Raw genomic sequence first — 24,822 nt, forward strand, 5'->3', positions numbered from 1 at the left:
ATCTCAGGAAATAAATCTCAAAACAATAATTACAAAGCTAAATATTTAATGGCAACATTTCAGACAGTTCTAGTCTCTTCTTGACATACATAGCAAGAGAAAGAAAAAAAAAGGATTTAAGGTACAAAACAAGTTTCCTGTAATGGATACTAGAAAGAATTAAAACAGGACGACTAAGTAAAACCAGCCACTAACAGTAGACAAGATGTCACATGAAAGGGGAAACTAAACAGCAATGTGTGTTTGGGGAACTGTCTTACAACAGTTTAAATGTTTGGCCTGTCACCGATTCACTCACAGAACGAATCCAGTTATTCTGGAAACAAAGACACCTGAACAGCTTCTGACCACCAAGACAAATCCACTGTCAAGTATAACTGCAAATTTATTTCAACATCAACCTGCCTGTTTTTGGTTTGATACAATATTTGATGTTCTGACACACTTAGACATGCAAACCAAGTTCTAGACATCTTAACTTGATCAGAGCAGAGCGCCTATTCCGTTGGACCACGCTGCTCCCCGTCAGCCAGTCCTGCTGTTTTTGGTCGTAGAGATTAACAAAGGTAAAGTGGAATTCTAAAAAAAACAACCTATCCAAATGCATTGCCACTTCACAGGAAGGATAGGTATATAACCTTATTGGAGCTGACAGTTCCTTCCATACTTGATTAAAATATCACATCAAACTGTTTCTTCTGGTCCATTTCTGGGACAAAGTGACAAGAGGATACCACAAAAAGAAAATCCAGTATGCTTTACTTCATTCATTTTGCATTCAGAGTAGTCATATATCAAATGTGTAAAAATTAGCCGAATAGGAGAGTGTAAGTGTGTATGTTTAATGCTTTGGAGATGAACACTGACTATGTGGTCAAGAATCAGCGATTTCTACAAGTTAAATCTTGATGCGAAAGGCAGTGGCCTGTGAGCTTGGGGGCTCCGTGGTGGAGCTGGACTGTGTGGTGGACTTGAACAGAGCTTTAAGGATGGTCTGGGGGTCCACTTCTGGGGTGGGCTGACTGGAGGCCCGCTGCCCGGTGGTACGGGAGGAAGGAAGACCATCTTTCTTTGCTCCGCTGCCTGCACCCGGGGTGTCACTGAGCCTCCTAGAGGAATAAGAACATAATTTGCAGTCAAGCTAAATAAAATAAGGAAGGCAGTCAGGGCTGTAAATTCACAAACAATTTCCCCCCCAATGATGAAGGATGAAACATCTGGGAAACAGTAATAAAAGACAGACCTGTAGATCAATCCCATCTCTAAAATGTAAATTTTTCTTGATCCTATTATATGTCATGAAAAACCTTTAATTACAGGAGAAAATGGCAACTGTCTGTCAGGACAGGACCAACATCTACATGAATAGCTAATTCTAATGAACGGAGTATCAAGATTTCCATCCATTCAGAGCAAAGGAATTTTTCAGACATGGACTTCTGTTTGTTTGGATTCATGTTTGAAAACTTAACGTTATGCTCCACCCTTATTCATAGAAGGAAATCTGTCATTCAAAGACATACTGTCACAGCAAATTAGCTGGTAAATGTGGACCTTAACTGTAGTGATCTGATTGTGCAAGTGTTTACAGGTCATTTTATTTGAGAAAAAAAGGAAGAAGCTCTGTAGACCAACTTACAATAGAATTGGCTGATCAGAAGTGATGACATTTCCATGAATATGAAGGTTACACTTCATTGGCTGGCCTGTAGGTGGAACATCAAAGTATGGTAACTCAAACTCATCTTTGCATTAAACATAATGACTCGATGTGTCCTTGCCAATACCACTCACCATCCAGGCAGCGATTGTTGTACTTCCTGTAAGCACTCACAGCGTCCTCTTTACGAACAAACACCACTTCAGCGACACCCACCTTCACCAGACGTGCTCGCTTCAAGGCACCACACACACAGAACAGTTCCTATGGAGCAAAATGGTTGTGAATCACAGACAGTGACAAAGTCAAAATGGCTACAGTAGAAAATACACATAATAAGAACACAAAATAGAAACTGCTAATTGGAAGCTGGGATTTACTCACAACTATGTCTTCCTCTGTGACCCGTGGATGAAGGTTGTTCACTGTGATTTTTGTTCCCTCCAAAGGACTGAAAGCAGGCTAGAGAAACAGAATGTCCCAAGATCAGAAATACAAAATGAAGGGTAAATCAAACTGGTGATAATGTTAATTTGCATAAAAAAAAACTTCTTCCTCGTAGATTGTTGGTTTAATCTTTCCATATAATAAAATCATTGGAACAGCTAACTTGTAGTCGCCATCCTACGGTGAATGTGTCTTCTATATAGCCATAGTGAAAGTCAAAGAAATGGCACAATGGGAAATACATTTATCTTTTTTCAATTCTTAGTTATGTAAGGGAGGACACTTGGCCTGAATGAAATTGGAATGCTGTCCTCCAGTAACTTTCCCTCTAAGAGGGTGGAAGATGATGACTGACTGACTCAACAATGCACATTAAACAAAGGCTATCAATAGCATCAAAGTTTGCCTTCTAAAGGTCTAACCTAAACCAGAGAGGACATTTCAAAATTTGTGTCATCCAAACCGAATGTTCCTTTCCTCACGTGTAGTGACACCAAAGAATTGACCTTGTTTGTCAGAACTGGTCAAATAAGTACAGAGGTCCTCAGGGTGGAGACCTTTAGAAAATTAGGCATCTCAGCAATAACTGCAGCTCTTGGTTAGATGGCCTAAAGATCCCTCAGCACTGAGTGTCACCTGTGTTCCTCAAGTGGATGTGAAATGTGTCAACATCACTGTAATTATTTAACATGACGAGGCAGAAGAAGCTGCTGTCTGGCAAAACTAATAACGCTGGGTTGAACATTTTGATTAAAACTTTGAATGAAAACAGAAAATGTTGACACGTTCACATTTTGCTGAACTGCACATTTCATTCGGCTAAAAAACAAAACAAAAACAAAACCAAATAAATAACAGGTTGTAGAGGGAAAAGAAATCATAGTGTCTTGCTGTATCCCATAACTCTTTGCAACATTTTTATTGGCAACTCAGGAAGCTCAAGTCTGTCAGAGCTGACCTATTACTTTTCCAGGCAAAACTCGTACTGAGAAAATAAAATTAACAGGCCAATAAACATAAGTACTTACTTGAGAGGGAGTTATGGGTGTTGTGCTTGTTTCTGCTGTGTTTTGCTGAAGAGTCCTGGAGACTGGCTGCACAGCTGCAGCAGAGGATCGTGTGGCTGCCACACCAGCATTTGGCCGCGTGGGAGCAACAGGGACAGGAGGACGGGGGGCAGTGTAAGCATCATTTTTCACAACCTTGGTGATTGGAGCAGACATGGAAAATGTAGATCCAGCTGTACCAGACTGTGTCAAAAGAGGGAAACAGGATTTAATTTACGACAAGGTATAGGGGGTGTGATTATTTATCTATGCAGTTGCTGAACCAGGGGTCTTACCCGTGACTGTAGCATATTGTTAGCAGTGGTGATCTTTATTTGTTTGTTGAGGGTTCCATCATGCTCATCTGAGACAGGCTGAGTGAGACACGACAGTTTGTTTCAAGGCATAATTTAGTGTTGGAAACAAAATATAGGAAGCCACTCTTCTTACTGATTAATACATCTGTCAAATTACAAATAAGATATTTCATACTTAAAACACTCAAAAGACAAATTTACCTGTGTGGTTCCACGCATTCCTCCTAACATTCCTACTGGACGCTGCTGTAAACACAACACATGCAGGAAAGAAGTAAATAAATCAGCCAGTGTTGACAGTAGCAACATCAATCTTCTACATATAACACAATTCACTGTCCCCTCACCTGGATGGTCTTTGTTATTTTAAAAGGCGTTGCAGCAGCTGCTTGTGTCTGTGTCCCTCCAATGCTCCTCTTTAGGCTCAAACGGTCACGAGCATCCACCATTCTTTTGTTATTGTTCAACAGTGACATTGAGCCATCCCTAATATTCAGTCCTTGAACACTGGAGGAAAACGGTCTTGTATTTACACCAGCAAAATTGTTGTTTCCATGTATCTGCATCTGCGGCACAAGTGACTGGCTCTGTAACTGGTGTGTAGCTGAAGTTTTTTGTATGGTCTGAACCGGTATAGTGAACAGATTCTGTCCCTGTTTGCGTGAGTTGATCATCTGTCGAGCATCCTGCACTCCTCCTGCACCTCCTCTGCCACGGATTTTAAAGCGGGCATCTTTCTGACCCAGCTTTTCTCTGGCATCTTTCACTTGAAAACCTTAGGGGAAGCAGGAAGTACAAAATTCACTACATGCCTATACACTACATTACTTTGCCCATATAAAAATAGTATTTTCAATTAGCCTGGGCCTTCGTGATGTAAGCTCAAATATTTCAGAAATGTGTCCAACTTCAAAGGAGAAAATTTGTACAAAGTCTGTTCGTATTCTGCATTACTTGAGTGTTTTCATGCACTACTTAAATAAAAATAAATAAATTTAAAAAAACAAGCGTAAGCTCAAGGGCTTGGGATTTGACTTTTGGATTAGTAAAGTAACAAAGAGGAGGTCCTTCGTATCATTAAGGAATTGTGTTAGAACAGTGGCAATAAACATATTTAGCTTTTGTTTAAACACAAGATAACAGTCAAACCACACATATCGCAATTTAGCAGTTACATCAGTCTTGTCTCACTCAGAGCGAAGGCCTAAGTTGATTCGTGGAATAGGTTTATTACGAGAATTTTTGTGTGTCTTACCTATTCCTCCTCCAAGTCTCTGTCTAGCATCATTGATCCCGATCTTCTGCCGAGCGTCAAAACTCCTACCGATCCCCCCGGCACCTCGTCCGAACATTGGACTACGAATAAAAATATTCGTGTTCAAAAATGAAAAATTATAGCTTTTTTTCACAGTCTGGGTTGATTCTTGGTTTTACAGTTGAACAAATGTAAACCACCAATGAGACGTATCCACACGTCGAGCTGCAGCCCACATAAATACCATGTCCGGCTAAGCTAAAAGTTAGCTTGTGAGCGATTAAGTTGTCATTGCAATTATCTGACTACGATAAATACAACCAATATCTGAAGTGCCATCAAAGCAACCACTAAAATAATACACACTGATTGCCTGAATTTTAATAATAACGTCAAATGACTAACATTGTATAGAACCTCGCTTATAAAGGCCCGACGTGAACCAGATGCTAACAAGTTAGCCAAACGTCTAGGCTAAAATCGCTACAGGCTCAATTGGGCTCACGACAGCTTGCGTTTTCAAGCTGGAAAACCAAAGCTAGCACTACTGGTTATTCCCTTGAAAATGCTAAAACTTGCCACGACCATATTGTAGACATTTTGATTGGAAAAAAGACTCTTACCGTTTAACGGGCGCCTTAGCGTTGATACCGCGCTGTCGTATCACCTCATCCAGAGAGACGTCTGCCATTTTCTCGCCTGACTCAATGCGCATGCGTGAAAGGGAACCTTTTAGCTCAAGTTATGGAAGCCGAATGGACTCAAATGAAATGGCTGCGAGAATGCAGGAGCTGGAAGACATTTAAAACAGTATGTTGTAATAAAGTGATTCCCGTTCAACTGCGGTCTTGTTGCTGATATTGTGGAGTGTGCGACGATTGCGCCGTAACAACGAAATAACTCCTTGATAGATTGCTCGTGACATTATACGTAAAGCGTACACGCTAACCCATAATCCTTTGCGTTGAAATGGGACAGTAAATAAGAGACGATTGTGAATGACAAGTGATGTATCAATCATAGTTGAGCATTTGTCACTAAAAACCTTGTGTTAACTTTTAACGCAAGTGATGTTAAAAACTTGCATGTACATTTATTATGAGACTGTGATTCTGGTACTCCAACTGAGAGGCAGTGGCCATTGTTGATAAAGAAGCCCTCGACTCAGCGCTCGGCATGCCTTAAACTGATGAGTAAGGAAAATAACGATGCGGAGTGACGTCCGCATCCTCGTACAACTTACGAGAAGAATTTTTGAAAGGGCAAAGGTCTGCCGGCTCTAGTGACTCGCTTACTTCGCGAGATGCTTTGCTGGACTCGGATCTTCCCCGACCCCCCACTATTGTATGCATATAAAATATTCTTAGTTTCCTGGCTTATTGAGGTATTTAAGAAAATGGGCCCTAGTGAAACACATTAGTACTAGTGAATGTTATCTTCCTCATCTTGGAAACTCACAAAACATCCAACTGAAATGCGGGTATACATGTATTTGAGCCTTTCTCTCTCTAAATTGAGTGATAGTGGAAGCAAGGTTGGTAGGTAAAGTCGGAAATTGAGCGTTTGTCCCTCGTCAAATGATCACTCCATTTACTGTTAATACCATGTCATGAAAACTACTTGGGTTTCAGTGAATAACGTCATAACTACATATCCGTATGTGAAGATGACGCGGGGAGTTCTGAACCAATGCGGTGATACTTCCGGGTCACATGACTGCCCTCCAAGTGGATCAATGCATCGGCTGTCAATTTGAAATGAAGGAAGATCATTGGACTGCGTGTGATATCTTTCGGTAGAAATGTGAAATATAAAACCGGCTAATATGAAATGAGCTGCCATGGTTGTCCTCTTGTACGGAACCTAAATTCGAATCGGTGTTTTATGGAAAGGAGCTTAGAATGGCATTCATCTTTTATTAGAATGTTCATGTTTTATTTTCACATGGGTATTGCCAACAATTGAATAAAGAATTATGGTTTTACTAACAACACAGTTAGCCGCCTCGTAATTAAAATTAAGAGAATTATCCAATTATGTGTGATATCTAAGGACTTACAAAGTATTGTACGTCTAAAAATCCAATTTTCCAATTCTGACAGGGGAATGGAAGAGGCAGATCCTAATGGCGTTTTTTTCTAAATGTAGAAGTGTGCAGTTCCAAAACCAACAATCAGCAAACAGAGGTAAACAACTAAATAATTAAAGTTCTATGAAGTTCTCATAAATGTATCTAATAAACAGATATTTGAGTGTAAATAATTACTGCATTATGAACAATAGATTCAACAGTTCACATTATAAAAACATTACACTTGTTGATATGATCAACTCGAATGTTCTGATTTTCACTGAGAAGTGGATCCACACTGATTTCCCCTACTGGGCCTACAATGTAATTGCTGGCTGAAACAGCTGACTCCAGGAAAGAGGGCTCGGTGCTTGTGCATCTGTGTCAACTCTGTCAACAGAGTTTGGTGCACACATAATACCATTACTTTTTGCTGTTCTATAACTTGGGTTTTTTTCGTGGCTGGAAGTCGTTGTAATCACATCCTTCATCACAACATGCAAGTACAGAATGCAGCAGTTAGAACACTGCTGGAAGGACCTCTGGAGGCAGTTTTTGTTATTGCTGGACATTTCAATCATTCGGTTCACGAACATCAATATGTAATATGTAAGGTAATTGTCTCCCCCGTGTGGAAGAAACCGGCCATGTTTCTGTGCCACATTCAACCCTCTCATCGTCTCATAAAACCAACTGTCAAATTAATCAAAAGGTCTTGAGCATCAGTTCTAGTAAACCAGTTGGAATAATTTTACTCTAAGGGCTATTTTGTACTCAAGTCTTTAGAGTCCTACAACTACACTGCAATAACAACAACAGTGTCACTAACCCAAATCACATGATTACTAATTTAGGAAGTGTTGCTAACTTGGTTGAATGATTCCAATTATTCAGAAAAACAGAAAAGGTCAAAAGTAGCTAAATACACAAAAATTACCAAGTATATAACCCCAGAGGCCATCACTTATAACTTCTCAAGCAAATGTTATGCTCTTTCCAGCAGGAAAATCTAAGAAATATATAGGCAGGCCTATTTCCCTGTCAAGCCCTCACACTGACACAAGAGGGCACGGCACTGAGCAGGATGGACGTACAACAAGTTGATGGAATAATGGTTCATCAGACTGCAACAGCTGTCCTTGTGTGACTCAAAATCACCATCATTGGTGCTATGTCACTCCAGTGTGCCTCCATTACATGCAGCCCCTGGCCCTTGTGATTTCATTCAGGAAAAATGAATACCTCCTTCACACACTGCATCCATCCACTATTTACTTATCAGTAGGAACGCAATATAGAAGGTGTACTCTGCTCTCCAACTTGGGTCACTATTTTCAGTTTTGGACAGTCCACCATCAGCCTGATTGTTAAACTCACTGGCCTCAGCACGGCAACTCGATATAGGAGCAGAATCAAACAAGACAGAGCACGGTGGACTAGACAAACACACATTTTCATTCCCCACCTAGAACACAGTTATCCAACAAGCTTCTTCAGCCCTTGCTGTTCCTTCGTTGTGATGTTGAGAGGATGAAAGTACTTCACCCCTGCAGTCACAATGATGAGACAACATATGAGTAGGTCGAGGAAATGATCAAGATACATTGCACTGTGCAATGTATCTTAATCATTTTATCAACAGTCAGTGAAACCATATGTTGTGTAATGAAGGCCCAAACTATCTTATGCGAAGGGTGTGTCTGAAGAGGATGCCAACTTGAATGGGGTTCTATAAACATGTGACGGTACCCAACAACAGCAAATAAAACTGTTAGGTAGAGAGGGGAAGGTAATGCGTAAAATTACTCAAGTAAACAGTTCACCGAGATTGAAAAAAAGTTTTATGGAAAGTACAAATGCAATTTTATTCCTTTATATTTAGTGAGGATTTTTTTCTTGGCCAACATCAAGCCAGTCTTGACTCCAGAGGATGTCCTGGTCTTATCACTTTTTTTTTTTTAAACTACCACTTCAAGTCGTCTTAACGTTGACTTTTAATATCTCGATTACTGAATGAATCGTTCTGTCCCACATGGACAGATGTGCCTATGTACAACCTAGGTTTTCCCACATGGATATAAAAATTGTAATTAGGTCAAACAACACACGTTTTTTTTACCCTCAGACAACCGTTATCCCGCCAGCAGTCGAGTTCCAACGGCCTCCAGTTATCTCGGGGTGCAGGTTGGCGTTGAAATCCCCGAGAACTCCATCTCCCAGGATGCACCGGGAACCCACATCCAGTCCATGTTACAACCCTTCATCTGCCGGAGCCGAGAGACGTCAGCCTCCGCCGTGGACCCTTTTGGAGCCGTGGAGAAATGGCTGCGGCTCTGTCCCGTGCCCTCAAGCTGCCCGGTAAGGATCCTCCATCCGTTACAGACGATTTTACAGGAAATAAGGATCTCACCTCGTTTCCACGCGTGGGTTCGGTGACGGGTCTCTGTCGCATCTTTTACCATCTCATATTGTCCATTCATTTCTGATTTCTCCACATCTTTCCGCGCATAATAACTCCGTTTTTAGCTGCCCATGTCAGAATATGTGTGGTTTAAAGGGTCAATTGAGACGGACCGTGTGTTTGTGTGTGTGTGTGTGTGTGTGTGTGTGTGTGTGTGTGTATGTGTGTGTGTGTGTGTGTGTGCGTGTGTGCGTGCGTGCGTGTGTGCGTGTGTGCGTGCGTGCGTGCGTGTGTGTTGTGCAGTGACACTACTGTCCATCATACCGCAAACGTGCTGCTAGCTAGTGAGCTTCAAATGACCAGATAGTAAACATTAATGCGCAGTCTGTATGGTGTGAGATCACTAAACCATCGGCGCCTGTGGGTTTTATATGAATGTTTATACACGCTTAATGTGTCTGTATTTCAAACAGGCTTGAGATAACGCACAACAGATAGACTGAAATCGCTTAAAGCGTGGATTAAACTTCAATATTTGCCTTGCTAGCATAAATATTGGGGCAGCATTACTCTTCCAAGCCACCCCAGTTCTTCTGCTGCCCTTTGGATATCACAATGCAATCTTTGCATGTTGATGTTCAAAACCTAATGCAAAAAAAAAAAAAAAAAACATTGATCAAAAGTAACAATCATAATAATACTTGTTACATTCTGAACAAAATGGCATTTTATTTTTTTTAAACATCATCAATAGTCTTTGTGCTTCTCCTTAAATGAATTAGAAATATATAAACGACAATTCACAATATAGCATATAATGGTGACTAGTGTGCTAAATGTAAGACTCCATTAGTGGATATTTGTCTTTACCTTCGATAAAATTAGCTCATATGTTGACATTGTGATGATTTCTATCTTAGTACTTGTGTATCTGCTGTCCATCCCATTCAGGGAATTACACAATAGCAGTGAAATATGAAATAAGTAAGTCATTGACTCAATGTGAATTTAAAACAGAGCCAAAATAACAAGTGGGAGTTTCTGTACAGTCATAGTGACAACACCAAATAGTTTTTCATGTCTAAACATCACAGGGGGATTGAGTCTTTCCTATGTGTCTGCAGGGAAGAAGGGCTCAGAGCTGGGGGAGTATGACCCTCTTACCCAGGCTGACAGCGAGGACGAGAGCGAAGAGGACGATCTTGTGCTCAATTACCCCCGAAACGGCCTCGGCAGGGACAGCTGTCTCAGCGCAGGCTCCTCAAAGCTGTGGGGCAGCGGCAGATCTGGGAGACTGGTCGCGGCTGAAGATGCAGGACAGGAAGATGAGGACGAGTGGAGAGAGCAACCCCAAAATAAATCACAACAGGGAAGGGACGAGGTGAAAGGCATGCTGTACTGGAATCACTCAGCTAGAGACAGGGTGGGGGAAGACAGAGGGGGGCCCGGGACGTTGGGTAGCAGCGGGCTCGGGGTCCAAGGTCTGGATGTGGAGGTCAAGAGAATAAGGATGAAGAGTGCTTTTCGAACAGCATTTTTCCTGGTGCCTCTGGTCTGCGCCATGTTGTTGGTGCTGGTTTGTGCTTTCTTGATTCCTTGCCAGAGAGGACAGCAGCAGTGGGAGAGAGCTCTGGGAGACGCCGGAGGTAAAACAATAATCATGTTTATCATAGCTCTTTGTTGTAACATGTCATTTTCAGCATGATTGTGGTCAAGTGATACATACATGGATTTTATACTAACTGAAATGCTGACATGTTTAGTGGCTGAGAAAGAAGATGTAGAAAGAAATGCTTTACTTCTGTTTGCCCCTGAGCTCCTAAACCAGGGGGATGGATGCAATCAATCATTCATCAATTCAGTCATTCATTATCGATACAATTCCTCCTGCTCACATGGTTGAGAGGGGTAGTGAGGGAATGGAGCCAATCCCATCTGGTGAGGGGTCGGGCACACTGAACCGGCTCCCTGTCAAACACAGTGACACATAAAGACATCCAAACTTTCACTCTCATTTTATAGCTACGGACAATCTAGAGTCTTCAGTGTAATGGGAAGAATCATCCACATGCGCTGTGTCATTGTTAAAAAGATAAATAATGTTGAGATAATAATATGACCACAACAACAGGGACTGAGAATGCAGGATGAAGATTGGAGTAAACATTCAAAAAGAGATATTATGTACTTGAGAAAAAACAGGAGAGGAATATTAGGGAAAAGGGAGATTAGAACAAAGTTTCTTCTTTCAAAATAAACATGCAGTTTTTCTCCTCCCAGCACAGTTGGTTTTATGCAGGTGGGAGCAATTCTGCATAAACTAAACCAAGATGTGTAAAGTGGGATGTGAGGGGGGAAATTCCATGGGCTTTGTGTTTATTGGCTGTGATCATGTCATTCGATCAGTAGTCAATAATATATACATTTTCAGGTACACTGATACTTTGAAAATAAACAGTGTTGATTTTTTTTTAGGGGTGAAATTGATTATTCTTTTCATTACATTTGCGTTCTACTTCCTAGGTGACAAACAAAGCTCCCCAAATGTCTAACCATTTTGTTCAGAATGGAATGTTTGAATAGAGGGAACAGACTTTTGACTGAATGAAATATTAGCCCAGTCAGTCAATAGGTTACAGGATTAAACAAAGTCAGAAAGACTTCTGCATTCAAAGGGTGAAAGATCAATCCTGATTCTGTGAGACACAGTTTTGTTGATATGACGTGTCAGCATTTCTCCTTTTCAGCTCACTTTCCAGAGTCATATTCAGCATGCATTTCACAGGATTAAGAGTTTTAATTTGGCGGAAAGTTCTGTTGCAGAACGACACAAAGTTAGATTGATTCAGTCAAATGGCAACAGTCTGTGCACGTAGCGCATAGATTTCCTGGTCAGTTTTGTATGTTTAACAGCTGGCTGCTGATGAAGTCAGTTGCTCTTGCAAAACAAGAACTCAGCCCTACCCGTCTCGTCCCTGGGACTCTGAATAAGAAAAGCCTGCTACTAAACACAAACTCTTTCCACACACACTTCCCGTAATATGCTCTGGTTCACCACACACTTGCACAGTGATATATTCAGATATTTCAGGTTGTTTAAGAGTAAACATAGGAAGCTGTTCAGACTATATTTTTAACAAAAAACATCTTTCTCTGCAGTTTGGGTGGAAATAATCCTCTACGAAGGAGCACTGTTGTAGTTGTAGTGTTGTAGAAAAGGATCATGGGATTGATTGTTCCTGATAACAGTGCCATGATAAACTCCACAAGGCATTTCAAAAATCAAGTCAAGCCAGAAAACAAAAGAATGAGACTGAAAAAATAACTTTGTAAGTCATTGTTTTTAAAACGGGAGAGTTACAGAGATGCATGTAAATGGCTAGAAAATGGGAGAAGGAATTTTGTTTTTGCAGCAGTTACCTATTGTGTTTTATATGTTCGCATATGTTTATTCTATAGGCATATAAAGTGTATACATACTAAAAACAAAGTGTTTCATGCAGTATTTTCTTGGATTATAGTATGACAAGAGCTACTTTCTCAAATACTTGAATGCTCCCATCTATTACAATCAAGTCTGATTAAATATCCTGTCAGCAGCTCAGGCTAATTTCTGCATTTGGAGATCTCAGTGGTTCCCATGGATAGAAATAAGATTTTAATCCCGGTGGCTGGGCCCTTCTTATTTTATGCATTTTTTTTTGTCCTTCTAGGTGTAACTCCCCCTGCACTGGCATTATGGGATGTTGATGGTGACAGAATGGAAGATGTATTATTGGGTGTCACTGAGTGGACCAATGAAACTCACCCCACACAAGGAAGCAAAAGTAGGTGTCTTCTAATTACTTGATGTCTTAGTTACTAGCCATTAATGATGTTAACATATCCTTTCCCAATTGAACCCTGCCCCCTTCCATATTCACATAAATTAGGCATACTATGTCCCCAGTCACCTGGGTTTTTTTGGATTCATAATGACATTGATTTTAGAAGGGGAGAAAATAAAATCAGATTGCTGAAACTGCGGCTGATAAAGTGAGTTGATAAGGTTGCAGAGCTTTTTTTATCAGTATTATTAAGCCAACATTCTGATTTTTAGATATTTTTTTTGTTTGAGAATGTGTAATATTGATATAGAATATACTTATAAATGTGCCTTAGCATATAGTTGGGCAAAGCTTTCTTATCTGGTCCAGATTTCTTTCTCAGAATAAGTTTTTTGAAATTTGTTAGCATGACATTCTGCAGACCTAACAAACAATTCATTTTGATTCATTTTAGTGGAGCAAAATATCAGGGCTGTGAAACTCCCTGAGCTGATTTTCTGCCTCTTGGATTTAATCAGCATGTCACATTAATCTTTTTAATTGCGTTTGGATAATGTTATGGACACTGACATAACAGCTTTTTTTTCCAGTAGCCCTAATTTACTCATGTCATCTCACTGCATCTACACAAATGACACTGTCGGTAATTTTTCACATGTAGCACTGATTATAATAACGGAAATATCACACCTCAATGATTGCTAGATTGGTATTCCTTGATCCTCATGCTGTGCGTAATATTAAATACGGTGTTGTCACCCCCAGTTTACAGCGCGGTGGCACTCTCTGCAGCCACTGGGGAGGTGCTGTGGAAGAGAGTCATGCAAGAGTCCGTGATCTACATCCAGTGTGGACTCCAGTACAGCTCCCAGCCATCACCAGTGTGTCTCCTCATTGGGAAATCTGTCCTCATGGCTGTCAACGGGAATACAGGTTAGGAAATCATACTCTTTCTCTCACTTGCAATCTTTGTCCATAAGGATTCGGTGGCAATGTGTAGAAAAGGTTCTTGCTGCATTTGAGCAAATAGGTTCCACCTTTGTCTGGCAACAGCAATTTATTGTTGCAGCAAGGAAAACACAACATACTGGGTTCTCTTTCTCAGGTGACAACCTGTGGCTGGTCCTGCTCAAGAACATTGAATCTCAGGCAGTGTTACTTCCAGATCTGCAGGGCGACTCGGTACCAGATCTCCTCATCGCAACCCTTCCAGCTAATGAGGTAAGAACACGTGTCTTCCTACACACACACACACACACACACACACACACACACACACACACACACACACACACACACACAGCTGCAAGCACGCACACAAGCAAGCTTCGTGTCAGCTATTTGCACTGGAGTGTGTCTTGACTCCTGAAAAAGAACCACTTTTAGGATTTTTAACATGCGCTTATTTTAATCACACGCAAAGGGAAGAATATGATGGTTATTGTTTGTTTTCTCATCCAACCTTTTAGGCTTTGGATCTATCCCTGACGTTGATGTCTGGTTTGACCGGAGCAAAGCTTGGACAGCCTGTACCTTTCAACCTCACTGGACAGGGAAAGCTGATTGGTCCTTTACTGCACGAAACACAACAAGGGGCATTCTACATCCTGTTTGGACTGGGTAAAGAGGCACCTTAGCAATATGGATGGGCAACTTTCAGCAATCATGTCAGCTCTAGTATGTTGTGTACAAAAATTCAGATCAACATTCTTCCACTGTGTTAACCCAGGTAATGTTGCTGCTATTTCTCTACGTGATCTCTACATCAATGCCACTGGAAAGTTGCCAGTAACTCAAGCACTTCAGCGGAAAGATCCAGGCTGGGAGGGACTGAAGAAAAACAATACCTCCTCATTTATTCACATTTACAGGTACTCTGCCAGGGTTTATGCCACATGGACACTTTCTGGATCATTAGTAACCTTCATTAGCTGTAGCCTGTGATAGCCTGTGACCGATGCACAAGTATGAGTTTATTTATGTGGTGACCCCTCCAAAGTAGAGTGCAAAACCATTTAAGAATACATTTCCATTTATACACTTTAAATAGATTATTTTAGATTCCAATAGTCTTCTCTGGGCTTCAACACATAGTCATAAAGAATGATATAAAGAATTTTAAGAACAAGTAAGCAAACTTGCCTCTCTTCATAATTTTCAAAAGAAATAGTGAGTGCGTGACACTAAAAATCAAAACAGATTAAACATTTCTAGCCACATCAACAAATTTAAGAGCCATAATAATGAATATCCCCAACCACTGCAGACTTAACTATCATTCAAAATGATTATTTCAAGTGTGGATTTCTTGATTCAGGGAAAACCATTACAATACTTATTTTAGATGCACACACATCTCTAGTCAATTTTTATGTTCATGTATGCATTTTTTTCCCCAAAGGATTTAAAGAAAACATGTCATATGTAAACCCAATAAAAGAGACTGAAGAACAACTAGATTTTTTTAGTCAAGATACAACTTCTAAAATGCCTTTTAGAATCCCTCAAACACAGAATACATTAGTCAATAACATCTTTTTGATTGCAACTTCAGATTAGTTTTAATTGCAATTCTTTCTAATCCATTTTTTACCATTCTGTGCCTTTTGAAAGAGTTATTAAAGTAACTTTGTTCCATCATTCCAGGGGATCTGAACAGGTGGAGTTCCTGCTTCCCCTTTTCACTGGTTTTAGCAGCAGCTATAACAGCTTGGACACCGCTTCCAACCTGAACGCCACCAGAAGTGACTGGATGTTAGTGTACGGCTTAAGCAAACTGTCCATCCTGAGACAGAGAGACATACACAAAGAATGGACCTTTAACTCAGCACCCATCCACAGGTAACAGCTTTTAGTCTCCCGCTGGTAGTAAATGTTTTGAGGGCAACGTCAACTCTTTAGCATCATATTATTCAGAAGAGAAAGAAATGATAAAAATATAGCTTTAAATATGGGGTAAGGGGTCATATATTTGTACACTTGTTTTTTGTACCACAATAGAAATTAACAAGACAGGTTGCCTTGAAGCAGGTCATCTCGAGTCATCAGCAAACGGCTCCCAATAAGCTACATCAATTAGTCACAAATGGACTCTAAAAAGGGAATCAAAAATAATTTATAATAACTCTCACCTCACAGAAATAAGGCTGCTGATGTGAATCCAGTGGCCGACGGAGGCTGCCTCTCTCAGTGGCTGCCTGCGTTCTCGTGTCTCCTCTTGTGGTCTTTTTAAGACATGCAGCAGGTTAATTTAGAATTGGACTGTCAGTTCAGTTCAGGATTACTAGTACATTTGATTAGATTTTACATTCTATATTCAATGAAAGTAGAAATGTATGGGAATAAGAAGAAACTGAGGGAAATTTTCTCAAAATTTTAAGAGCTGGCTCAGAAACAGGGAGCAAAATCAAATTTTTCTCATTTAAACTTTAAAACGGTTTAACACAAAGTAAAAAGCATGAACTCCGAATGATTTTTAGAACATTGAGAACAATATTAAAAGCTGTTTGGAGGTTTGATATTCTGATGTCTTATAGCCCATTTGGAGCCACAGTGAAGTTGTTTTCTTGACCACAATGAAGAACATTTACTTGCATTGAGTGGCTGCAAAATTAACCTCTCTCAAATTTACCAGAAGAAATTATTGTTTTTGCACACAACAGATTAACAAGGTCAAAAGAAAGAACAGCAAATTGTCTACTTTGCAAGAAATAGCCTGAATAAGGATAAATTAAGCCTTCATCTTGATGATGGGACATTAATTTAAATTTTTCCGCAGGTTATCTAACATCCTATTCCTAAACAAATACAGCAACAAACATCTGTATTTAGGAAAGGAGCTTTTTACTTAGGATTTCAGATGTGGCACCAACCAGTCCTGAGTGTAAATACCAGAGTCATTATCTAAAATAGATTCTGACAAGAAAACTCTGCAGCCAAAAGTCCCTGAAACATTTCGTTTGGTCTTGCAGCCAACCAGCCCCCGGCCACTTCAACAACGATGGGATTCTTGATCTCTTCATCCAGCACTCATCAAACGGCATAATGACAGTAATTCAGCAATTCTCTTGAATTCTCTCCCACACCGCACAAAAATTCAGGAAATCTATTTCTTGTCTATCCCTGATAATTTACCGATGTTTAGGTTTCTTCTAATATGACCGTTTTACTTTCTTCCTGCAACTGTTTTTCCAGGCTCAGGTTATTGACGGGGCAAAAGGATACCTTCTCTGGACCGCAGAGTTTGTCTGTCCTCGTCTTGTTTTGGAAAGTGCAGCCATCACAACTTCCAACGGCCTTTCCGCTTTTATTTTTTGGGCTGGCGAGCCAATCCGTGACCAAAATATCACCACCAAGGCATCAGTGAGTCAGCCTGAGCAAAAAGTGTGCTGAGACAAGTCACTATATTTCTCTGCAAACAAACCGCAGCCCTATATCAGCTGTGTGTCGATAGATTTGAAACTATTGTTTTTTGGTTCCTCCCTCAGCTGTGATGAAATATTTGATTGAAAAAAGTTATCCATATGAATTGTGTAGGTGGCCCCAGGTGTTGCTGCAGCAGACCCACTCATCAGAAAGCTGTATCTGTTGCACCCTGTCCATCCCACAGTCCTGGCCGAGCTCTCGAGCACCACTGACACGACAGTCGCCTCTTCAGGTAGAAGTTACCAACATTTTGTTTCTTAAGGATTCCAAATAAAACAAGATGGCAATAACGCTGGGTAACCTTCGATATCACATGACACCCACGGTGTCATATCAGAAATGGGTTAACAGATGATGTAATAACCACGTTCTGTATTCTGTTTTCGTCTCCCTTTCTGACAGTGAGCTACCAAGATCATCAGAAAGACGCTTCTTACATCACGGTGTCCTCACGGCCCAGACCTCATTCAGAACCTGGAGCTCGGATAGTCAAGAGCATGAGCCTCCGAGCCGCTCTCAGCAAAGGGCGAATAGTCAGACTAGGAGATCGAAACACGACAAAGGCAGCTGATAAACCCAACATGTCAGAGGTCAACAAATTCTTCAGTTGCCTGACATTCAAACATTAGGTAAGAAAGATATTACTATATACTCTCTTAACATATACAGGAACACAGAGGAGGTTCACATGTTCCGGACTAAGTATTACACCGCGTCCTCCTGGGCCCCAGTGTTGAGGTCCAACCCTCTCTTTGTGCAAGTTCTACCTGGTGTACAATTCTATATGAACATGGTAGCCAGTATCCCCCGCGTGGAACTGTGACTCAGTTTGTCTTAACCATAGATGAAATACTCACCGTGCTCAGGAACTAGAAATAAACACCAAAAAAAATCATGATTTCATGAATCATGATTTTCTCAATGATGTTTACACAATTCATGTCATGAAGATTTTTTGATAATAAAAAATGTCCTTAATGTTGTTTCTGTCAGTGTGGCCCGCCAACCCCCATCACTGGAGGATCTTAAACATAAGGGAGTCGCTTGAAGGTAAAAGGGCCGAAGCTGTGGAGCATTCTGCACTGAGGAAACATTTTCTTTGAAACTTCTTGTTGGTTTCATAGTTAACTTATTTTGTTGCTTGAAAAATTGATGTTCTATAACTGTAAAATGTTTATTTGTAGATAGTGACCTTTATTTATATCCGGTCTAAAGAAAGGATGTTTTTTTCAAACATTCATTAAGGGACAAGATTAATTTTAAATTATAATTATTTGGACACAACGAGAGGAGAGGAACAAATTGTTGTTACTGGCAGTGAAGCACAATAACTTTGAATAAAGAATGTGAAAATGTGTTTACAATATTCATCCATGATGCAATCCTCCGTGATCAGCTTATTCATGTGGCACTCAGATCACTCACTCCTTGACAAGAGCCACTTATCCATCACCTAGTTTAATAGTGTAAATATTTAATGCTGTATAGTATTTATTTGATATTTTGTGTTGAATCCTGTCATATTTTATTGTTTTAAAATCAATCATTTGTTTTCACAGAATTCATAGCTGCTAAGCATTGTATTTCATTCTAAACTGCAACTTCATATATTACAAGTACGAACATGAATTAAATGTGACTCTTGTGTCTTTTATTTTAATATTTCTATCAGTGCTGCAAGATCAATATGAAAAAAATTTGCACCACAAGGTGTGTTTTTTTTTTTAAACATCCTTCACTAAGGTCAAAAAAAAATGCATCGGAAAAATATGACTGAAGTGAAGGGCAACACACTGCAAAAAAAAAAAAGGATTCCATTGGACTTCTATTTCCCATCATCTGTCAGGTGATGCAGATTAATTCACCAGTTGGTTGTGATGCATACATATAAAAAATATAATAAATGTATCAGATCTTAATTAAAGACAACGATGGTCTAAATGTTGAAGTGTTTGGGGGCAAAAACTTCAACATGAGCAGGACAGTGATTTCAGTATTGGAAGTAGTCTTAGCTCCAGATCCGCTGGGGGGCGCTGTTGCGAACCCTTGTCTTCGGCGCTCCGCCGGTTGGGAGCCGTTTTCCGCATTGCTGTTTGCAAAAAACGGTCATCAACATGGCGTCGGCCCTCGCTCGTTTGGGTGGGTTGTCGGCGCTCGGCTTCGGCCGAGTCTCGCCGCTGGTCCGGCCCGGGGGGTCGGGAAGGCCGGTGACTCCGTGCCGGGCCGCCGTGGTCACCGGCTCCGGGGCGATCCTCCCCAAACCTAGGAAGGTGAGTGTAAACTGCAGGACTCGAACCGAGAGCAGAAGGATGGGGAACCAAGGGTGGGAAATCAGACATTTCTGAGCTTGTTCTCTGAATATAGAGCTCCAGCTGAGAGGATGGGAGGGACTTTTTTTAATTTTCAGACGTTTAATAGTATAGTCACCAGTCTTGTAACTACTTCATAGTCTTAAACTTTCAAGATCATTACCTTGAAGACAACAAAAAAAGTTGATTTTTATCAATAAGGTGATAATAACTTCATTAATGAGGACAGTAACGGGCAGTATGAAAACAAATATCGGTTTAAAACACTCAGAGCTCCTTTGCAGAAAGTGAGTGACAAACTGACTTGGTTGTTTCCTGCTGGCTGGGGGGGAGCAGACCCCCTTCGGACTCTTCCGGATCGCCCTGGTCGTGGTCCCCTTCCTCTACGTGGGCACTCGGATCAGCAAGAACTTCGCTGCGCTGCTGGAGGAGCACGACATCTTCGTCCCTGAGGACGATGACGATGACTGAGGGAGGGGGGGATAAAGTCAGGTACCACCGACCACACCCACTCATGAAGCTGGCTGGTGAGTGGGTTTGAGTGCGGTGTAAGTTCCATCTCTGGTCTGATGAAACACTAGAAGTCGTTTCTGACACTGCATTTGACCCTTCAGGCAAGGATCTTGGTGCACAACAACAAAAAAAAACAGGTTAATCTGAATTTGTTCCATGTGTTACACGGAGAGGGTCACATCACAGTGTTACTCAAATTGGAATTCAGTTTGAAAGATTAAAAACAACAAACAAAACATGACACTTTCCCCTCCTTCACAGATTATCTGGTTCTGTCACATCCACAGTTGGAGCGGCCTTAACCTGGAGGTTCATCGGCATGTCCTTGGTGTTTTTCCTGCACTCGCTCTGGGGATTGTTACTGTTGTCCACACTCACAGGGGGACGTCTCAGGATGTTTTGTATTGTTCTGTTCTGGCATGTGTTTGCATCTTAATAAAGAGGGATCACATTTGTAAAATCACACACACATGTGAGTGAAGTTGCTGTTATTGGTATAAAACAGCTTCACAAAGCAAAACAAAAAAAAAATGACCCACTGGAAGAGAGCACTTTTGTGACTCCTGTCTTTCCCGCCCAAGTCAAAATGAACCAACCGTCAATTAAAAGCTGAACATTTCCATTTCCATAAAAAAATATTTTTCCATCTAAATTCATCCATCATTACATCAAGAAAAATAATCCCACAAATCTTTCTTAAATGCAAATAAAAGATTAAACCAGCCAAACAACCATGACAACGGAAAAAAGACAATCGTAAGTATTTTAGTATATCTGTATTTACAGTAAGAGGGAATACTGGTCAAATAGTACAAGTAAAAAGTTATGGATGTCGTGAAACAGTTCAGGGATCATGACCATGGTAGAATTTGGACAGGAAGTCAGCAGGACGAGGTTCCTCGGTCTCGTGAAAGTAGCGCATAATGTGTGTCTTTTGCTTCCAGACATTGATTGTTTCCTGAAGTTCCATCTTCCCCTGAGGATTTAATGAAATGTAGTAAAAAATGAAATTGAAATGCCAGACAAAAATGGAGTAAACAGCAACAGGAATGAAATGCTGCTCCCACTACACCTCATACTTTCACTGCATATTTAACACTTACACAGCAAGAGGAGGAAGTGTAACACTGCGTTTTTGGATGATTATTAAAATGTAGATCTATAATAATATTGACAAAATGCAATGTTATACATTTACTTCAAATCATCATCTCTAATCCTCCAGTTCTCACCTCTAGAATCTTGATTTTCATGACTCAATTTCAATATATCCCAACTTTTACATCACTAAGCATGCACCCACTCCACTTTGTGATTTAGCAGGATATAATGATGACATTAGAGGTGGCTGACTTACCTTAATGACTAACATGTCGATCACGCGTGGGTCAGAGACGTGCTTGTTTTTGTCAAACATCTCCCTCACTTTGTCTCTCCCCTGCTGCATTGTGATGTCCAGCTGAAATAGTGAAACTGCAGACAAAGGACCCAAGTTACAGGTCAAGTCAACCTATGTTGTGATCAAACAACCCGAAGTATACTTCTTTTTAGAATGGGGTTTTGAGTATTAACAGAATTTCTTTCCTAAAAATGCAGAAAAGAAATCAGGTTAAACGCTGAGGGTCTTTTGTCATGTTTTGTATTTCTCAAAAAAAGTGAGAGCAAGACCAGAATATGTATCACTAAGTATTCCTCCACATTATTTCTGAAAATTCAACACAATATAAAATGTGTTTCAAGCGGATGTGCAGCATTATGCAACTGGTGAAAAGATAAACCTTAAACAAAAAAAATCCTCCAATTTAATGCTGGTTTTACAAACGAATATTGATTACCACACTAGGTAAGAGCGTTAGCTCGTCATTAGCAAACGACATAAAAAAGCATTTTTGAACTAAAGCTGTACGCATATAAATTATTGTTTAGAAGTTCATCATTACTCAGGAATATGAAAGTGGGGAAATATACTGTTGTTGTCTTTAAGTTTGTCTGAAGACTAGCGCTGATTGTTCAGATACACTCGACCTTGACGCCCGGTGTTTCCAAAAGCCTTGTAACGGCACATCGGAGCCACACACCTGTGTGAGGAACCTCCCGGTACCAGGCCCGGTACAACTCCCGTACCCTGCGCTTAGCTTCATCCAGGTCCCGACTAAATATTGGTTTGACAACTTTCGTGGCAGCAGCCGCTGATCGGGTCGCTGCAGAAGACGCCATGTTGACACCCCTTCGCTATTTCCGGTGTTAGTGATTCTACTTCCGGTCAAAGCTTGGAGCGCCACCTAGTGGTCACTTAGCGTCAGTGCAGGGCATACTCGCGAAATGCACGCGTTCCACAACATGTAACTCAGCTTGCGATCCCCTTAATAAAATAATCATGACCGAATTTCAATTATTTCAGACTTATATTTGTTTAATCACACTTTGTTAATCTACTGTAGATCCTCATGAGTACCTTTATTACTTTTGCCCAATGCTTTGTAACCTTTTTTACCTTTTTAAGTGTTCACACATAAAATATATTAATCTGTTGAGAATTTTCTCTCCACGTGTAACAGCAATATGGGGTATATTACTGTTGGTGGTGGCGTTGTGGAAATAATTTATGAAACTCAGTAACTTTGCTGTTCTGTGGGAAACTATACTTGAAATCTGAACCCAAGTCTCCATTCGAAGCGGGGGAGAACGATAAGTCAACACAATAGCAGGTACTCAGCCTTGAAGGAGGTGTCCTTCCCTGATCAACTGTCTGTCTTACATGAAAAATCAAGTAATCACATCTCCTGACTTGATGGAACGCATCCTTCAAGATGGCACCTCCTCTCTTACCGCAGGACCACCATGAAACCAAACACATCTCCTGTCAGCATCCTTCAAGATGGTGCCTCCTCTCTATAATTAAAAACCCTGTCTCACCGTGTTGTCTTCATATTCACCTGCAGACTACTCTGTGCTCTGCATGATTTGTCCCTTCTGAGGCCTCGAATTAAGCATCCAAAGGCCATTCATTGTTCTTCACAAAATTTCTTAGAGAAGGCTCCAAAAAATTCCACAACAATTTGGTGTCAGTAGTGGGATAGCTGAAGATCCGTTGGGGACCACCTGGACCGTTCGGTGGCTGATCACCAGGATTGACAATTCTCCTCTACCTCAACTAAAAGCGAATTACAGAAAGAAATGACCGACGTCCGAACCGATCAACTTCCCGTCTATCCAACGAACTCAAAATAGTCACCTCTGATCCGGTGAGACGCATTATTTCTAAAATTAGAGGACCATAGTTTGTCCAAGATTAAGATAAAATTTGTATCCAACATTATGGGGCTAATGTAGGAAAGTCATATTAATGACTGTATGAGGTAGGATAGTCATATCTTTGACTATCTGAGGTAGGATAATCAAATAAACAAACAAAAAAAAAATAGATAGATAGATAAAGTGAAAAGAAAGTAATAAAAAAATGTTCACTGCTGGGGTTTTTACTTCCTTGTACCCAAGACGAAGGCATATCCACAAAGAAATCTGTGTCTAAAAGTAACTGCTAGAAGACAATGTTGAAAGTGAAAGACACAGTGACAGTAATGAGGGTGGCTCCCCTCCCGAGAGTCTTATATTGGTGGCCATAACTTCCTTATTGTGCCTGGCAGGATCAGCAATAGAAACAATGTTTGGTGAACACCTTCAAGACAAAGTGGGGAGGCGGATTTAGTGAACTTTGTCATCATGAGGAAGGGTCAGTCAGAGCAAGGGAGTTGCAGCATAGGGAAATGCTGAAGTCATTCAGTCAAACACAATAAGCGCAGTTGGAAACAAACATTAAAAAAAAAACTTGAAGAAGACTTAAAGACTTGCAATGCAATAAAAGGCGTGCGGAATTCTGGAAAATGTGGAAAACTGAATGTGATCCTACACAGACAAAGCAACTTCAGAAATGTGAAGTATAGATAGTTCAAACGGGTGAAGAAAAGGGGAAACAGAAAAGGAGGGAATGGGAAAAGAAAACAGATAAAAGCCAGCCCTCTCGCTTGTTTCCCTCTCTAACAGGAGCGAAGTGTCCTCTTCTCAGCACACGTCCGCCCCCTTCCAACCCTGACCAACAGCTGCCTCCGTCAGCCCCACTTCCTTCGGCAGATGAGGAGGAAAGAGAAGCAGGAGCGTCAACACCACCCTGTGCAATTGTTTCAAGGAAAAAATGTCCTAAATCAGTGAACATGGTCAAAATTGCTGATTGTAAGCAGAAAGAGTGACAGAGAACTACCAGAGACTGTATGAAGTGTTCAAAGAGAACTGTGGCATACATACCTCTGCAACACCTTCTGCCAGACACCTCACAAGAAGTGAACAGGACCTGCATCGACACTGACAGAGCCAAGCTTGAGGACCTCCACCGCTATGCCGCCCACGCCCAAAAATAACATGTGGAAAAGAAGAAACAGGAAGAGAAGCGACGCAAAGACACAAGGCACACCTGACCATGGTTCAAATCCTCCCCAATCAGCAGCCACAACCACCTCAAGGTGGTTTCGAATTCAATATCTGACCTCGCGGAAT

General features: G+C 40.8%; 4 protein-coding genes and 1 non-coding gene across 12 annotated transcripts; 3 read left to right on the forward strand and 2 right to left on the reverse strand.

The window, feature by feature from the left end:
* Nucleotides 1-29: 29 nt before the first annotated feature.
* Nucleotides 30-5,505, reverse strand: poldip3 (polymerase (DNA-directed), delta interacting protein 3). The gene is made up of 10 exons (XM_086170817.1): nucleotides 5,349-5,505; nucleotides 4,726-4,826; nucleotides 3,818-4,245; nucleotides 3,672-3,716; nucleotides 3,450-3,527; nucleotides 3,136-3,357; nucleotides 2,045-2,122; nucleotides 1,795-1,924; nucleotides 1,640-1,706; nucleotides 30-1,109 (listed from the first exon to the last, which is right to left on the reverse strand). Exons 1-10 carry the CDS (start codon nucleotides 5,438-5,440, stop codon nucleotides 899-901), a joined length of 1,452 nt encoding a protein of 483 aa, XP_086026943.1. The 5' UTR covers nucleotides 5,441-5,505; the 3' UTR covers nucleotides 30-898.
* A 396-nt stretch (nucleotides 5,506-5,901) lies between these two features.
* On the forward strand, nucleotides 5,902-6,055 carry LOC147220792 (U12 minor spliceosomal RNA). Its single transcript, XR_015107989.1, has one exon. It is a non-coding gene; the product is annotated as a U12 minor spliceosomal RNA (small nuclear RNA).
* Nucleotides 6,056-9,010: 2,955 nt separating this feature from the next.
* Nucleotides 9,011-19,078, forward strand: fam234b (family with sequence similarity 234 member B). The gene is made up of 13 exons (XM_086170816.1): nucleotides 9,011-9,154; nucleotides 10,322-10,843; nucleotides 12,911-13,024; nucleotides 13,790-13,957; nucleotides 14,130-14,245; nucleotides 14,494-14,644; nucleotides 14,754-14,895; nucleotides 15,671-15,865; nucleotides 16,996-17,074; nucleotides 17,219-17,386; nucleotides 17,561-17,681; nucleotides 17,852-18,078; nucleotides 18,443-19,078. Exons 1-12 carry the CDS (start codon nucleotides 9,118-9,120, stop codon nucleotides 18,076-18,078), a joined length of 2,040 nt encoding a protein of 679 aa, XP_086026942.1. The 5' UTR covers nucleotides 9,011-9,117; the 3' UTR covers nucleotides 18,443-19,078.
* A 433-nt stretch (nucleotides 19,079-19,511) lies between these two features.
* On the forward strand, nucleotides 19,512-20,966 carry smdt1a (single-pass membrane protein with aspartate-rich tail 1a). 8 transcript variants are annotated; one of them, XM_086170821.1, is made up of 3 exons: nucleotides 19,512-19,719; nucleotides 20,095-20,250; nucleotides 20,533-20,707. In XM_086170821.1, the coding sequence occupies exons 1-2, from the start codon at nucleotides 19,564-19,566 to the stop codon at nucleotides 20,227-20,229; spliced, it is 291 nt and encodes a 96-aa protein (XP_086026947.1). In that variant the 5' UTR covers nucleotides 19,512-19,563; the 3' UTR covers nucleotides 20,230-20,250; nucleotides 20,533-20,707. The 8 variants fall into 8 exon arrangements, 3 of the variants coding, with proteins under 3 accessions (XP_086026947.1, XP_086026948.1, XP_086026945.1); XM_086170822.1 differs by having other exon boundaries at nucleotides 20,559-20,707; XR_015107961.1 differs by having other exon boundaries at nucleotides 19,514-19,719; nucleotides 20,095-20,285; nucleotides 20,559-20,707.
* A 66-nt stretch (nucleotides 20,967-21,032) lies between these two features.
* On the reverse strand, nucleotides 21,033-22,526 carry ndufa6 (NADH:ubiquinone oxidoreductase subunit A6). Its single transcript, XM_086170818.1, has 3 exons — nucleotides 22,350-22,526; nucleotides 21,629-21,744; nucleotides 21,033-21,247 (listed from the first exon to the last, which is right to left on the reverse strand). Exons 1-3 carry the CDS (start codon nucleotides 22,486-22,488, stop codon nucleotides 21,116-21,118), a joined length of 387 nt encoding a protein of 128 aa, XP_086026944.1. The 5' UTR covers nucleotides 22,489-22,526; the 3' UTR covers nucleotides 21,033-21,115.
* Between the last annotated feature and the right edge of the window lie 2,296 nt (nucleotides 22,527-24,822).

Source organism: Fistularia commersonii, chromosome 23 (genome assembly GCF_037954325.1).
Source record: "Fistularia commersonii isolate RoL2024-O1a breed Wild chromosome 23, RoL_Fcom_v1.0, whole genome shotgun sequence".
Lineage (NCBI taxonomy): Eukaryota > Metazoa > Chordata > Actinopteri > Syngnathiformes > Fistulariidae > Fistularia > Fistularia commersonii.

What these genes read in the sequence shown, in the direction of transcription:
- poldip3 (XM_086170817.1), bottom strand. Translation starts at nt 5,440, where the DNA reads ATGCGCATTGAGTCAGGCGAGAAAATGGCAGACGTCTCTCTGGATGAG. An exon ending in GAGACTTGGAGGAGGAATAG is followed by an intron (nt 4,246 to 4,725) that starts GTAAGACACACA and finishes GCTTCCCCTAAG; the next exon opens with GTTTTCAAGTGAAAGATGCC. An exon ending in TCACAGAGGAAGACATAGTT is followed by an intron (nt 1,925 to 2,044) that starts GTGAGTAAATCC and finishes TTTGCTCCATAG; the next exon opens with GAACTGTTCTGTGTGTGTGG.
- smdt1a (XM_086170821.1), top strand. Translation starts at nt 19,564, where the DNA reads ATGGCGTCGGCCCTCGCTCGTTTGGGTGGGTTGTCGGCGCTCGGCTTC. An exon ending in TCCTCCCCAAACCTAGGAAG is followed by an intron (nt 19,720 to 20,094) that starts GTGAGTGTAAAC and finishes GGGGGGGAGCAG; the next exon opens with ACCCCCTTCGGACTCTTCCG.
- ndufa6 (XM_086170818.1), bottom strand. Translation starts at nt 22,488, where the DNA reads ATGGCGTCTTCTGCAGCGACCCGATCAGCGGCTGCTGCCACGAAAGTT. An exon ending in CCGGGAGGTTCCTCACACAG is followed by an intron (nt 21,745 to 22,349) that starts GTGTGTGGCTCC and finishes CTTTGTCTGCAG; the next exon opens with TTTCACTATTTCAGCTGGAC. An exon ending in TCGACATGTTAGTCATTAAG is followed by an intron (nt 21,248 to 21,628) that starts GTAAGTCAGCCA and finishes TTAAATCCTCAG; the next exon opens with GGGAAGATGGAACTTCAGGA.
- fam234b (XM_086170816.1), top strand. Translation starts at nt 9,118, where the DNA reads ATGGCTGCGGCTCTGTCCCGTGCCCTCAAGCTGCCCG. An exon ending in AGCTCTGGGAGACGCCGGAG is followed by an intron (nt 10,844 to 12,910) that starts GTAAAACAATAA and finishes TTGTCCTTCTAG; the next exon opens with GTGTAACTCCCCCTGCACTG. An exon ending in AACTCAGCACCCATCCACAG is followed by an intron (nt 15,866 to 16,995) that starts GTAACAGCTTTT and finishes TTGGTCTTGCAG; the next exon opens with CCAACCAGCCCCCGGCCACT.